The 16,449-nt window shown below is 33.7% G+C and overlaps 1 protein-coding gene across 7 annotated transcripts in view; it reads left to right on the top strand.

Annotated features, from left to right (window-relative positions):
- The window catches only part of APC (APC regulator of WNT signaling pathway), a 122,010-nt gene that overhangs the window by 54,437 nt on the left and 51,124 nt on the right, over positions 1–16,449 (top strand). For 6 of the 7 annotated variants that reach the window (XM_041753263.1, XM_041753266.1, XM_041753262.1 and 3 more), the window contains 3 exons: positions 955–1,156; positions 6,559–6,667; positions 9,240–9,353. In XM_041753263.1, the coding sequence (XP_041609197.1) occupies positions 955–1,156; positions 6,559–6,667; positions 9,240–9,353 (425 nt within the window). The remainder of the gene's footprint in view (positions 1–954; positions 1,157–6,558; positions 6,668–9,239; positions 9,354–16,449) is intronic. The other variant, XM_041753265.1, reaches the window with a different exon arrangement.

Genomic DNA, 16,449 nt, shown 5'->3' with positions numbered 1-16,449 from the left:
AAAAATAATGTATATCCAAATACAGCTTCTTTAAATGTTGGTTTCAGTTTTCCTGGTAAAACAGCCTTGTCTATTAGGATTCAGTTGGTAAAATATGGAAAATGTAAAATGTCTACTTGCTTGTCATTCCTTAAGTGAAGCATTTAACTGACTTTAAATTATTATAGATTCCTTATTTGATCATTTTCAGCTCTTTTTAAAGCTCATTGCTCTTCTTCCAGTCACTGTATAGACCTTGAGTAAGCTGTGTGCCACAGACTGGGCCTGTTGCCTTACTTAAAGGAATAGTGTCCTCCTCTGTTCCATCCAGAATACAAGTGTTTGATCTTCCCACTTACGTTAGCTGATTATATGCCATTTTTCATAGAATTTTGAAAAAATTACTTTCTCATTTTGTTGCTTAAAAATTCAGGTATCAAAACAGGAAGAGTGTTTAATTATTATAGTTGAAACTAGGCTGAGAAATTACCTTTGCGTCCTAAAATATATTATTATTTAGTTGTAATTTAAGGAAAGACATTTTGTGTGATTTTTCTTTAATGTATTCCTTTTTCTGTGACTGAAGCTATTTTGGAGGGAAAATTTAGTCATTCTATTCCTAAATAATTGTTTATTCAATCATGTGTCTTTGTGGCCTCCTCTATCAGAAATGTAGAGTTGCAGTGAACACTTTTTTAATGATTTGATATTTGTATATAGAACACATTAGCATTTGTGGTAAGGATTCTCTGTTCCCTGCATAAATTTGCTTCTCTATAGCTGCCATAATTTAGTACTCCTGCAGGCTTTATGTAATATATATAATATATATTCAATTATATTATATAATGGGTTAAAATTTGAGGACTAAAATATGAATCTATATTTTATTTCCAAGAGAATATAATTGCATTAGCAATATTTTAGATCCCTTAAAGCAATTATTATATAAAAACTTGTCTCTCTTCCATTTAGAACTTAACTTAGATAGCAGTAATTTCCCTGGAGTGAAACTACGGTCAAAAATGTCCCTCCGTTCTTATGGAAGCCGCGAAGGATCTGTATCTAGTCGTTCGGGAGAGTGCAGTCCTGTTCCTATGGGTTCATTTCCAAGAAGAGGGTTTGTAAACGGAAGCAGAGAGAATACTGGTTATTTAGAGGAACTTGAGAAAGAGAGGTAACTTTTCTTCATTAAATCATAAACTTGTATACTCCCAATTTTTACTATTATTTTGTCATTTTGTAATATAAGATAGGAATTATGAAGCATGAATGGCAGGTAATCATGAACACTTAAGAGAGCTGTTTACATTTATTAATTCAAAGGTAGTATGTTACTGATCATACTTATATTAAATCCAAAAATGTAATGAGACAATATTAAATATGAAAATGTAGAGCACCTGGGTGCCTAAGTGATTGAGTGTCTGCCTTTGGCCCAGGTCGTGTTCCCAGGGTCCTGGAATCGAGTCCCCCATTGGGCTCCCTGCATGGAGCCTGCTTCTCCCTCTGCCTCCCTCTGTGTGTGTGTGTGTGTGTGTCTCATGCATAAATAAATAAAATCTTTAAAAAAAAAAAAAAAGAAAATGTAAAGGAGGCAATTCTTGGGATTCTAAGACTTGTACTTTGTTACTTAAATACTTCACATGCCCTGTAGGTTGAATAAGACACATGATCACAGTATTTAGGTCAGGTTAAAATATGTAACTGATTTTTATTTGAATTTTTTGTTACCTTTTGAAATAAATTGAGTAACTAGAGAGTCAGTCTGAGGTAACTGTTTCCATTAGGGAAGTCCTATTAAAAGTAGCCACAAATACAACATTTCTTAATTTATCAGTTTCAGTATCTTAAAAAACACTGCTTGACGTATATTATCTAGTTTCTCACAGTTAATTTATTACTTTTTCTCTTACTGAAGTTAAAATCTTACTACAGATACTAGAATATATATCATTATAGAACTTTATCAAGTGTTTTGTAAAAGGTTACGGGATTCCTTAATGTACGAATAACTCACCATTTTTATATTCCTAAAAGTTTTATTAAACATTCAAGCAATGTTAAAATGTATAAACATTACATATTAGCTCTGTAACCTTGGTCATGTCATTAAATTTTGTGTTTTCTCCTGTAAAATAGGGATATGGTTCTACCTTGCAGAGTTGTGAAAAGTGGTTGTTAATGTAAAAATGTCCAGCATATCTAACTGAAAGGCAAAAGACTTTTTGCGTGCTGTCTCTCTAGTTTTAAGTGTGTGCATCTATAAAAATAGATGTAGCACTAAGCTTTATTTCCTCTTGAGTTTACATGAATCTGTTTCACACCTTGAACCAAGACTATTTCTATCAGACAACATAGGAAACACTATTGTGAATAGGAAGCTAACTGGGTCCACAGTCTTCCGTCTTTGTCCCCTTTGAACTCTGTTAAGAGACACAGGATATGTGACTGTGCCCCCTTTCCTAGGAACGTACTTTGCTCCATGTAGATAAAGTCCCAAGTTTATTAAGTAGAGACAGAGAGGAGCGTACGTGTGTATGTACTTCTAAGATGTCTTGCGTCCTCTTGGTTTTCACTACGTTGGAGGAGGATGTTGGGTCCTTGCATATATGACAGAACCGTTACTTTGCTCTCATGCAGTTGATAGGTTAGAGAGGGCTAGGCTCAAACTCGTTTTCCTTCTTCATAATCAGTGTCTTTGATGAGAAATTTAATACCAGTCTGATTCTCATTCCCTTGAGGGTTGCCATTTTTCTTCTGTAGAAGCTTTTTTTTTTTTTTGTAGAAGCTTTTAGAATGCCTCAGTATATGTGTTTTCTTCATCTGTCATGCGGGGTACTCACTGTGCCCTTTTAATCTGGAAAATTTATTTTCAGAATTTTCAGCTTTTGAAAATTCTGTCATGTAATTTCTTTGATTTTCTCCCCTGTTTTTTATCTTCTTTTTTTCTCTCTTTTAAGTTACAGGTTCACTGTTTCTCTGTCTCTTTTTTTCTTGTTTTCTGTATTGCCCAAGGTAAGTGCTAGAAAGTAGTCAAGCTAGGGCTCAAACCTAGCTACACAGCTCTTTAACCTTTTTGAACCTCAGTTTTCCAGTCTGAAGAGTGAGCCTAAGAATAACTACCTCAAAGGATGTTGTAAGGATTAAATTAGATTTTAAAAAAATACTTAGTGCTATGTCTAGTTCTTAGAACATTCAAAAAATGTAAGCTGTTGTCGTGTTAGCTATTCACTCATTTAACAAATATTTATTAAATGCATAGTACATAATGTGCCATGCTCTTTTAGGTGACCCTGAGTCAGCTAGAGGACTAAGATGACATGAAACTTGCATTTTAGAGAAGACTTAACAATTGTTTAAAAAAGTCTAAACACTAAAGACCTACCTGCCTCTGAGTCTAGACCTGGTTTCAGTTCTGAGCCTAAGCACTGTTGTCAATCACTATCATTTAACCACTTGTTAACATTTTGGCTCAAATGTAACCGTGGCTTCCCCATAGCATTTTACCATTGTTTCACCCTAAACTTGACAATAACAGCTTGTCCCTATTCCCCATAGCCTCGCCTCACTCTACCGCCTTTATTAACATTGGCCTATCAATTTAAACACTTATAATGCCCAGCTCTTACTTAGCCCATTTATTGGAGAGTAATCAGAGGAAATAGTAGCATCACTATTTGTTCAGCACCTAAGTCCTGGTAGGTCCTGCTAGTTCTCACCAGGGAGCACTGAAAAATATAATTAAATCTCGTCTTTACAACAGCTTGTGAAAGGGGTTCAGGCTTTCTCTGGTGCTTTTTCCTGCTTCTGTTGTCAGAAATGGGAGGGAGGAGGCAGCTTCTCATTGGTCCCAAGGTTGCTACATCATAATAAGCAGGGGCTTACTCTCTCATGGATTCCCTCAATGCTGACGTTGCCACATCAAAAATGAAGGCTTATTTCTTATATTTTTAATTGTTTCTCAGTAAAGGAAAGGGAATTTTAGCAAGAATATAACCTTCCACATACTCACAGGCAAACATATTTTCAAAACAATATAATCAAATAAAATTTTAAAGTAACAATACTAGAGGAGAACATCTCTGTAGATGAGCAAACTCCAGGAGTGATAATAGAAAATATCCACAAATTTGACTAACAAAAAAAAAAAATCAGAATCTTCTACATGACAAAGACATTGTAAACAAAGTTAAAAGACAAGTGATAAACAGAGAAAATATATTTATAACCCATATAACCAAAAGTATAATCCTTCTTAATATAGATGAGGCCCTATAAAAAAGTAAGAAAAAGCTATAGGTGAAGAAATACAAATGGTTTTTAAACTTGAAAAAAAAAATGCTTAACCTTACACTAAAAGAAATCAAATTAAAACCTTAGTGATACACTGTTAAAAAAAAAACAAACAAACTAGATATGCAGAAATAAAGTTTGGTCAAACATTTATGTTGGTGAAAGTGGTAGGAGCATACACTGGTACAACATCTAATAAGAGCAGTAAGTTAAAAATTTACATACCCTAGGAATTTATCTTATATACATGCTTGCACGTTTGTGAAATGGGACTATCTATAAGCATATTCAGTGTAGCATTGTTGATAATAGCAAAAGATTAGGAAGGCCCTAAATGCCCTTTAAAACAAAACTGGTTATAATGTATCCCATTATGGACTCATGAATACTATGCAGCTAGCTAACAAAAAATACGTAGGACCTTTTTCTTTTCTGACACAGAATGATCTCCCAAGATCAATTTTTAAGTGATAAAAAGTTAATAGGGCAATACATAGAGTAATAAACTATTGTTCATGTTTAAAAATGTACATGTAAGTATACATGTAGATCATTGCATTTTTGTAGAATCTCTGGGAATATACACAATATTTTGTTTTAAAGTTTCTGCAACTAATCTTTTTCTTTTAATTGTAATATAGTTAACTATATGTTAGTTTCAGGTATACAATCTATGGTGATTCACCAATTCTGTACATTAGTCGGTGCTCTTAATGATAGGTGTACTCTTAATCCCCTTCACCTATTCCACCTCCCCTCCCCCCACCAACCTCTCCTCTTGTAACATCAGTTCATTCTCTGTAGTCTGTTTTTTGGTTTGTCTCTTTTTTTCTTTTTCTTTTCTTCTTTTTTATATTGGTCATCGTTGTATACCTTAATTCCACGTGAGTGAGATCATATGGTATGTGTCTGAATGACTTATCTCGCTTAGCATTATGTTCTCTAGATTCATCCATATTTTGCAAATGGCAAGATTTCATTCTTTTTTATGGCTGAGTAATATTCTATAGTTTGTGTGTGTGTGTGTGTGTGTTTGGGTATGCCTTTACACGTATATATGTGTGTGTATATATAAATATATATCAGTTGATAAAGCAACTCTAACATGGTTCTTCACATTCACTTTATTTTCCCATTTATCATTTCAGCCCTAGCCGTATACATATATGTATCTATTCTTCTTTATCCATTCATCTATCGATGGATACTTGGTTTGCTTTCATGATTTGGCCATTATAAATAATGCCGCAATAAACATAGGGGTATATGTATGTTTGTGAATTAGTGTTTTCATATTCATTGGGTAAATACCCACTAGTAGAATTACTGGAGCATAAGGTAGTTCTATTTTTTAATTTTTTGAGGACCCTCCATACTGTTTTCCACAGTAACTGCACCAGTTTGCATTCCCACCAAAGTGCAGGAAGGTTCCTTTTTATTCCCATCTTCACCAACACTTGTTTCTTGTGTTTTGGATTTTAGCCATTTTGACAGATGTGAAGTGATATCTTACTGTAGTTTTGATTTGCATTTCCCTGATGATGAATGATGTTGAGCATCTTTTCATGTGTTTTTTGGCCATCTGTATGTCTTTGGAGAAGTGCACAGTGACAAAATATTTCCCATATTTTGAGAAGCTGAAAGCCACATCTGTGTCCAGGGCAGTGGCTTCCTATACTCTAGGTTTGTTTTTTGTGTAATTACTGCTTTTCCTTACTCTTTTTATTCTTATATTAATTTTTGGGTTTTGTTATATCTGTACTTTTTTTCTGCAAACCATCATGATATCTTTAGACTGTAAATAAATGTGAAGAAAGCCTTAGGTTGAAATGTAAATGTTCTAGTAAGGATGTTGAGTATCTTATTTAGGTGAAAAAGTAAGAATTTTTTATTTTTTATTTTATTTTATTGTTTTTTTAAGATTTATTTATTCATTCAGACAGAGCAAAGAGAGAGGCAGAGACACAGGCAGAGGGAGAAGCAGGCTCCATGCAGGAAGCCTGATGTGGGACTCGATCCTGGGTCTCCAGGATCACACCCCGGGCTGCAGGCGGCGCTGAACCGCTGCGCCACCGGGGCTGCCCAAGAATTTTTTAATACTCAAATTTTAACGATTATAATATTCTAAGTCCCACCTTCAAAAATCCAAAATCAAAGTGTTCTGCTTATTCATTATTAAAACTTTAGGTTAAGTAGAGAACATTATAATTGCAGCTGATAAGAATTACTGTTTATGTACTCTATTGGCATTGTGTAAACTTGTCTTTTTTTTTAAAAAAACAGATCATTACTTCTTGCTGATCTTGACAAAGAAGAAAAGGAAAAAGATTGGTATTATGCTCAACTTCAGAATCTCACTAAAAGAATAGATAGTCTCCCTTTAACTGAAAATGTAAGTAACTTAGCATTATGACCTATTTTAGACTTTAATAACTTTGATCTCTTAAAAGTACCTACGTTACTCATTTAAAAAATTCAAGATAAAAAAAAACATTCAAGATAATTGCATTTTTAGTTATTTGTATACTGTAATATGTTTTATCTAACTTTAAACTCAAATATATAGTAAGTAATGAATTTTTGTTTGTAAAGGTGATATAAACTTCATTATGCTCAAGCAGATATTTATTTTAAACCATCAATTAAGAAAATCTATTAGGTTTGCATTCTAAAGGACTCAATTCAACTAGGTAACTGGTTTTTCAATTCTGTCTGTTGAATTACCAAACATACTCTGAAAATGTTTATTACCATCTATCTTTTGAACCACTTTACATGCCATATAGTTTTTGTAATAAAAGTGTCTTTAAAGATAATTTGAGTGCTATTCCAGTTATTATAAATAACAAAATCTTTTGGCCAGGATCTTAAGACTTTTTACAAGTACAAAAGTGTGTTTATTTGCAAATATAACATGTGAAAAAGAACTTCATCTTGTCAGCCTTTCTTTCCCCAAGCTTTCCATGTCAGCTATTTTATTCATGGGATAACGTGAACATTCTGAATGTTCTGGAATACATTAATAATTTTGAACAAGATTGTGTTCTAACTGTTGCCCATAAATATTTTTTAAAAAGAGAAAAATAGAATAAAAGATATATTGTCCTCTGTTAGCTTAGAGTTTTAATTTTCTAATAACACTTTTGTGAGGATATAAATGAAAACAAAAGTAGAAAGGAGCACTTTCAAAACAAGTACTTTACCAGATTTCCTGAGTGGGCATTGTCTGGAAGGAACTTAGAACCGGAAGCTTACGTGTGTAGTCTCCTAGAACAATCGTTTAAGATTTTGAGAGGAAGAAAAGGATCCCTTTTCCTGACAATGTCCTTGACATCTTCCTGGGAGTTGAGGAGACCCAGATAGTAAAAGAACAGTTAATGGAAAGTTACTGGCATACAAGGATTAGGAACTCAGGAAGTTTTGGTGGGATTTTTACTCAAAAAATACCTGAGCATAGTTTTGCTCACCATTCTCATTGATATTTAAAATATACAAAATTTAGAGTCCAGTTGTCTATATGAAATCAGGTTTAGGAAAGAGCTCAAGTTTGTGTGACAGTTAGAAAGCAGTTGGTTAATATCTGAAACAAAGAGGAGTTGTCAAATAAATTCTTCCCATATTTATTAAATAATCACATTTATTTAATAGGATATGTAAAACATTATAGGCCATTTCACAACATTAGCAAATGTAAACTGCTTATATGTCATAAATATTTTTTAATTTCACAAATTATGTGTTTATATTGGGAAGCAATTTAACAATTTCATATGTAAATACTTATCAAGATATTAGACATTGCTTTTAAAATATCAGATCTAAACCACATTATTGCAACATTGTTATGTTCAACTTTTTTTTGCAGGGATTTTTGGGAAATGGAGAATAAATAAGTGGAGTTAGGACTGGCTCATTGGGACTTAGAAATAACATACAGACTATTTCATCTGTATTGCAACCCATAATTTGGGTATGCCTATAGAAATACATTATCTGTGGAATGTCATCTGCATTATTGCAAGGGAAAAGGGTGAGAGCTTCCCTGATTTAACTGACAGTGCAGTATAGAATCCTTGGACCTATAGAATGTTACTCTGAGTCTGACACAGGTCTTGCACAGCTTTCTTCTGAGTATATAGAGCATAAAAAATCTATACCACTTTCTCATTTCCTTCATGGCCCATTATAATTTTATTTAATCAGACTTTTAGCTATTATTACCTCCTGGAGCATGCGTTTATAAGTTACATTACCTTGTCCTTTTCATGCTTTTGTATGCCTAGCAGTTATCTCAGTGCCTGGAATTTTAATTACAGAGTTAATTGATTAGAGGGTTAAATGAATTAACAACCCTTGCATGAAGAAGTACTTCTTGTTTATTTCAACTTTGTTTCACTTTTGGATTTTTACCAGAAAGTTTGTGTTGTTTTGCAATTTATGATTATCTGCAATAAATAAAGAGTTTTTCCTTATACATTTTCTTCATCTTACGAACGATTTTCTCTGTTCAGTATGAATATTTATAACAATCCTTAAGTTGAGGTATAAACTTAAGGATGATGAACTACTTCTTAATTTTTTTATGTTGTCCATATTAATATACTAATTTCTAACAAAATAGTACATGGGAACTGAAGAAGGCTTACCTTAGCTGGGCCAATTAGATATTTTAAATGAATCAGTACAATTTACATAAAAACATTTATGGCTATGGGGCAATAAAAGTGTTTCTTTTTTTTTTTAATAAAAGTGTTTCAACTCAGCATTTCACATGAGGGATCCAGACTGAGCCCGGCACCTGTAATCAAATTTTAGGATTCCATAAAGTAAAAAATAATCTAGTTATGTGCAATAACGTACATATTTGATACTCATTTTATTTATTGGTATTTTTATGCATTTTGCTTCTACTGATAAACACATAACATGAGATATTAACATTTCAATTTAATTTGTGGTTTTAGTTTTCCTTACAAACAGATATGACCAGAAGACAATTAGAATATGAAGCAAGGCAAATCAGAGTTGCAATGGAAGAACAACTAGGTACTTGCCAGGATATGGAAAAAAGAGCGCAGGTAAATTATTTATTATTAAACTATAAAACAGCAGAGGCTAGAGAAGAGCTATTAAGAATGTAATGAATTATAGCTCTGTTAACATTGATTAAATATTATTAAAGATATTTATAAGTCTACTTTCACTTTGGCAGAACTTCACAATAATAATTTATCATGGCTCCTGGGCAACATAACCAATGTTCACATAATTTCACCTTCACCATATTTCATTTCTCTGATACTGTTCAGCTCTGCCCTGGAATTATGAGAGAGAAAAAGGGTTAGGTGCTGGTCGTCTGGTAACTGATGGCTAACTTCACAGATTTTTACTTCCTGTAATCTAAGTATGTGTGATGACATTCAGAATATTTCGCTGCTGTTTAAGTTGCATATGAAAAGGGAATTCCTCATTTAAGGAAAGTAGAGAGAAAACATAGAACAGTGAGAAAGATAAGATGAGTTGGATGGAGAACATTCCCATATATCTCCCCTCAACTGATGTCAAGAAAGAATAGTAAATAGCTTCACTGTTTGCTATGCATTTTCATACATTATTGAATTTAGACTTTTATATTTACACAAGTATATTACTGGCTAATGTTTTTAAGCCCTGAGGAGGCTTTGCTGTTTACCTTGTCTGTTTCAAAGTAAGTACGAACATTTAAAAAGGAAAAAAAAAAAAAAAAAAAAAAGGAAAGGAAAACTTTTAGGAGAAATTTGTTAAGAAAACATTATTTGAAAGATTTTATTTAAAGGAATAGTAAATAACAGGGAGAATATACATTCATATGAGTGGTATAAATACATTTTTGTATTCTAAAGAGTTTATTTTATAGTTTTAAAATCATTCATACATGACATTTTACATCCCCAAAGTGTAGTCTTTACCTTTTATATAGTAGCTTTCTAAACATAATATATATTCATTTTATGCTACAGTATGGAGGTAGACTAAGGAGATACTTAAACACCAGTACCATGGTACATTTTATAGTCCGTACCTATTAGTTTCACGATGAAGCTAGAGACTCAACTAATATATCTATGTTAGTTATATTGTAATTCGTATATGTAATACACTTTATAATTTCCTCTCCCCCCCTCCCCCCCCCAAAAAAGGGATCCTTGGGTGGTGCAGCGGTTTAGCGCCTGCCTTTGGCCCAGGGCGCGATCCTGGAGACCCGGGATTGAATCCCACGTCGCGCTCCTGGTGCATGGAGCCTGCTTCTCCCTCTGCCTATATCTCTGCCTCTCTCTCTCTCTCTCTCTCTCTCTCTGTGACTATCATAAATAAAAAAAAAAATAAAAAAATAAAAAAAAATTTCCTCTCACCCCTGTCCCATTCAAGTTAGCGTCTTAAATGCCAAAAGTAAAACTTTAAAAATAAACCTTTTGAGTGCCTGGGTGGCTCAGTCATTTAAGTGTCCAACTCTTGGTTTCGGCTCAGTTCGTGATCTCAGGGTCTTGGGATGAAACTGCACATCATGCTGCCACTCAGCAGGGAGTCTGCCTCAGATTCCCTCCCTCCCCTTCTCCCTCTGCCCCTCCCCCGCTTGCACTCTCTTTGTGTCTCTCTCTCTCTCTCTCTCTCTAATAAATCTTTACAAGAATAAGCCTTTCAGTAGAAAACCATACATGAATATCTTTCTAATATTGGAGTAATAAAGGATTTCCTAAAAAAGACACAAAGCACTATTTTTTAAAGAAAAAAACTGGTAAATTTCACTATATTGGATTCATTCTGCAGAAGATAAACCAAGGGAAAATATTTTTGACACATAAAAGAACGGTCATTAGTCCTATAATGTAAGAATTCCTACAACTAGTAAGAAAAAGGCAACTCTTTTTTTAATGGGTAGAGGATGTAATCAATTTATTGAAAAGAAAATGCAGATGATTAGTAAACACATACAGATGACTGGTAAACAAGGGAAATTCAAAATAAAATCCATTCTTGCCTATGCCTGTGTGAGATTTTCTGTCTCCAGCTATCTCTGCTAACAGTCTGGTTATTTACTTACTTTTTATTTGTTCAGCATATATATGGGCACTTAGTATGATGGTCCCTACTTTCCTATATACCTGTAAGCAAAGGCTGGGGAAATGTACACCAAGTTGTTACTAGAGCTAACTTTTGGGGACTAGGGATTGGTAGGGCGAAAGTTCTTTACACTTCCATTTTACTATAATTTTTCGTTTCTTCTATATGTCTCCAACACTTGGAGTCAGACTCATAATTAACAGTTGGTGGGCAATGAAACATTAGCTTGTTTAACTTATATTTTCCTGAATACTACTGAAGTTGAATATTTTTTCATATACTTATTAGACTTTTGAACTTCCTGTTATTCTTTTTCCCGTTTTTCTATTATGTTAAATGTCTTACTCTTAAATACTTGCAAGTTGTATTAATATTCTTTTAATACCACTTTGTTATAGATAATACACATCACAACCCCTCCCTGCAAAATCTATTGCCTATTTTAGCTTTGTGATAACAAAAATTAGTTTTGTTGTAGAGCTAAATTAATTATATTGTCATAGTTGTGCTTTCTATGAATTACTTATACGTCTTTTCCTTTTCCTATCTTGAAATCATAAGTTATCCTTCTATTATTTCTAATAGTTTTAATGTTTTATTTTTATTATTAGGCCTTTAATTCATCTCCAACATGCAACTGTGTATGTTTTGGAGGTAGGGATCTAATTTTACATAGATACCCCCGAGTATGTATATATACGTAATTATTTAATATATAACTTACATTTTAAATAAATATTAGTCTATTAATATATGATCAATTATATGTAATAATATATACACAGAGATACATGCATATTTACGTTTTTAACTAAATTACTCATTATCTTTATTTGATATTCCACTATTTCCCCATTGATTAGTAACATCATCTCTGGCATATGGTAAGTTTATATTTGCTGAATATTTCTAGACTCTGTTCCACTCATTTATTTTAGTTTCTCTTTGCCTGCACTGACAATACATTTGTTTTATTTGCAGTAGTTTTATGAATCTTAGTACCAGGTAGAGTGAGTTCTCCTCTTTTTGTTTGTAAAAATCTAGTCATATTCCAGTTCATTACTTTTTCATCTGAAATTTATTATCAGCTTCTCTAATTAAAAAAACAGCCTGATACATTTTCTTTAGAATTACATTGAATTTATAAATTGATTTGAGGAGAATTCGTATCTTTACAATATAAAGATTAGTTCTTGTTTGAAAGGATGGCCTGTGGAGCCTGTCCTCCTGGGTTCTAATTCTAGACAAGCTACTTACACCAAGCACTGATTTTGGGTAAATTTTCTGCCTCAGTTTTCTCATTGGTAAAATCTAATGCTAAACTGAATGAGTTAATGAGTTAATACATGTAAAAGCACTTAGAATCTGACCCATAGTAAACACTCAGTATATATTAGGTGTTATTAATTTTATTTCTTCACTCTTTTAGGTGTTATTTTATGTCCCTCAATAAAGTTTTGTGGTGTTCTCTATAAAGATTTTATACATCTTTTTAAATTTATTTCTAGATGTAATATAGTTTTTGTTACTGTTATAAATGAGATTAACTATGATTGCTAAATTACTTTTAAGTAATAAGTATCCAGGAACTTCCTTGAGCTCTTTTATTAAATTGTCTCAGTAGTTTAAGATTTTCTTGCATTTTCCACATCACTATCAAATATGACAGTTGGATTTTTTTTTGTATTGTTTGCGAAATAATGATAATTTTGTTTGCCCTTTTCAGTTTTTTTCTCTCTATATATTACATAAGAACTCTAATATATATTTGAATAAGAAGCAGTGATACTGGTCTTCTCTGTCTTATTATGACTCTAAAGGGACTCCTCTTAAAATTTCACTGTTAAATGTGTTGTTTACTCAGTTTTTGGTAGATAACCTTTCTCAAGTTGAGGAATTTACCTTCTGTTCCCAGTTTGTTAAGACTTATCCTGAATCTGTATTGAACTTTATTATAATTTTTTAAAATCAGTTTTTTGAAAGTCACACCAACTACATAACCCTGAACTTTTAAGCTACTTATTACTAAGCATAATTTCATAAATATTCAAGGTTATCATATTTAAAAAAAGGAAAGAAATACTACTGACTTCATCCATTTTCATTTTGAGAAACGAAAGCACAGAAGTTACATTATTAGAAATCCTCTATCTCAGTGGGTATCAAGACAGAATGACTTAGAGATTTATTGGCATATTGGCAATACAGAAATCAAGAGGAATATTAGATATAATTTCCTATTTTCATCTTTTAAATATTAAAAATTTTAATTTAAGATTTTATTGGTTGCCCCCCCCCCACCCCCAGGCTATGCTTCTAAGGAGCCCATTAGGCAGCTTTAAGCCCAGCACTGTAGGGCTTCTGGCACTGCCCCCTAGCTCTGTGCTATGGGAGACCTGCTCTCTCCAATACTGTCTTAGCCAGAGCCTATATAGGACAGTGCTGCAGGCCTGGCAGTGTGTGGGCAGCCCCTACAGTGGCCAGCACACTCCATAATGACTCCTACCCCAGAGAAAGGGAAAGATAGCCATACACACCATTTCAGAGGAGGCCCTGGCAGCAGGCTGGAAGCAGACAAGTGGTGTGACTGCAGGTTGCACCCACCAACAAAAGCTGCTCAGGACAACACAGGGGAAGCACACAGCAGTTTGATGCTACAGAATCTCTAGGAAACATCTGGTCTGACTCAGCCTAAATCCAAGGCATCCCCAGACTGGCCCACTAACACCATAGGAACCAGACACTGCCCACAACAGGGGGAAGAGAGCCATTGCAGATAACTAGACTGAAGGGAAAAACAGCTCAGCTACAACAGCAGGGCACACACATCACACATAGAAGATAGCCTTAAAGCACCACATTCTGGTAAACATAGGACTTTGCACAGCAGGGCACTATAGGACCTCTTCTTCATAAGGCCATTACTTTGAGGTGCAGGAAACATAGCTGTCTTTCCTAACACAGAGAAGCAGATACAGAGAGCTAGACAAAATGAAGAGACAGAAAAATATATCTGAAATGAAACAATAGGACAGAATCACAGCAGGAGCCCTAAGTAAAACAGAGATATGTAATGGGCCTGAGAATTCAAAAAAATGATCATTAATATACTTACTGGGCTTGAGAAAAGAGTGGAGAACATCAGTGAGACCCTTAACAATGAGATAAAAAAGAACCAGTCAGAGTGAAGAACACGATAAAGGAATTAAAATTACACTAGATAGAATAAATAGTAGAAGCAGAAGAAAGAATCAGTGACTTAGAGGACAGAGTAATGAAAAGTAATCAAGCTGAGCAGATGAGAAAAAAAATTATGCAAAATGAGAATAGACATAGGGAACTCAGTGACACCATCAAGCATGATAACATTTGCATCATAGAGATTCCATAAGGAAAAGAGAGAGAAAAGGGGGCAGAAAATTTATTTGAAGAAATAATAGCTGAAAACTAACTGAATCTGGGGAAGGAAACAGAAATCCACATCCAGGAGTCACAAAGATCCCCTAACAAAATCAGCCCAAGGACGTCCACACCAAGACCCATAGTAATTAAGGTGGCAGAAAGTAGTGATGAAGAGAGAATTTTAAAAGCAGCAAGAGAAAAGAAAGCCGTTACATACAAGGGAAACCTTATAAGGCCATCAGATTTTTCAGCAGAAACTTTGTAGACCAGAAAGGAATAGCATGACATATTCAAAGTACTGAAAGGAAAAAAACAAACAAAAAAACAAACAAAAACAGGCAAAAATACTGTCTCCAGCAGAGCTCATTCAGAATAAAAAGAGAGATCGAGTTTCCCAGACACACAGAAAAGTAAAGGAATTCATTACCACTAAACCAGCCCTACGAGAAAAGTTAAAGGGGACTCTTCAAGTGGAAAGTAAAGACCATACACAAGAGTAAGGAAATAGGAAGCACAAAAATAGTAAAAATAAGTATATTGATCAAAATCAGCCAAAGGACTTAACAAAATAAAAAGATGTAAAGTATGATACCATATACCTAAAACATGGAGAGGAGAGGAATTAAGAATGGGTTCTTCTTAAGGAACCTTCATTTTAGTATAGACTGCTGTATACAGAAGATGTTGCATACAAACCCAATGGTAACTACAAATCAAAAACCAATAATATGCAAAAATAAAAAAGAAAGGAATCCAAGCATATCCCTAAAGCAAGTCAACTAATCGTGAGAAGAGAGCAAGAGAAGAAAGAAACAGAAAAAAACTATAAGAACAACCATAAACAAGCAACAGAATGACAATAAATACATACCTATCAATAATTACTTTGCAAATGGACTAAATGCTCCAATCGTAAGACATAGGGTGACAAATGGATTAAAAAAAAAAAAACATCTATATGCTGGGTCTCATTTCAGACCTAAAAACACATGCAGATTGAAAGTAAAGGAATGGAGAAACATTATCATGCAAATGGATGTGAAAGAAGCTGAGATAGCAATACTTCTATCTGACAAAACAGACTTTGAAACAAGAGACAAAGAAGGACACTATATAATCATTAAAAGGACGATCCGGCAGGGAAATCTAACAACTGTGAGTATTTTGGCACCCAAATATTTAAAGCAGTTACTAACAAGCGTAAAGGAAGTAATAGGTGGTAATACAATAATAGAAGGGACTTCAACCACCCTACTTACATCAGTGGGCACCCTACTTACATCATCTAAACAAAATCAAGAAGGAAACTGGCTTTGAATGACACATTGGACTAGGTGGATTTAACAGATACATATTCAGGACATTCTGTCCTAAAACAGCAAAATACACAATCTTTTCAAGTGCCCATGGAACTTTCTCCAGAGCAGATCACATATTAGGCCACAAAACAAGTCTCAACAAATACAAAAAAATCAAAATCAACTTATGCATCTTTTCTGACCACACCACCATGAAACCAGAAATGAACCACAAGAAAAAATCTGGAAAGACCACAGATATCTGAGGCTAAATAACATGCTACCAAACAATGTATGGAGTCAACCAAGAAATCAAAGAGGAAATCAAAAAAATACATGGAGACAAATAAAAATGAAAATACAATGGTCTGAA

The sequence above is a fragment of the Vulpes lagopus genome, chromosome 4 (assembly GCF_018345385.1).
Source record: "Vulpes lagopus strain Blue_001 chromosome 4, ASM1834538v1, whole genome shotgun sequence".
Taxonomy (NCBI): Eukaryota; Metazoa; Chordata; class Mammalia; order Carnivora; family Canidae; genus Vulpes; species Vulpes lagopus.
The sequence above is the reverse complement of the archived record's forward strand: the minus strand, read 5'-3'. Positions and strand labels throughout refer to the sequence as shown.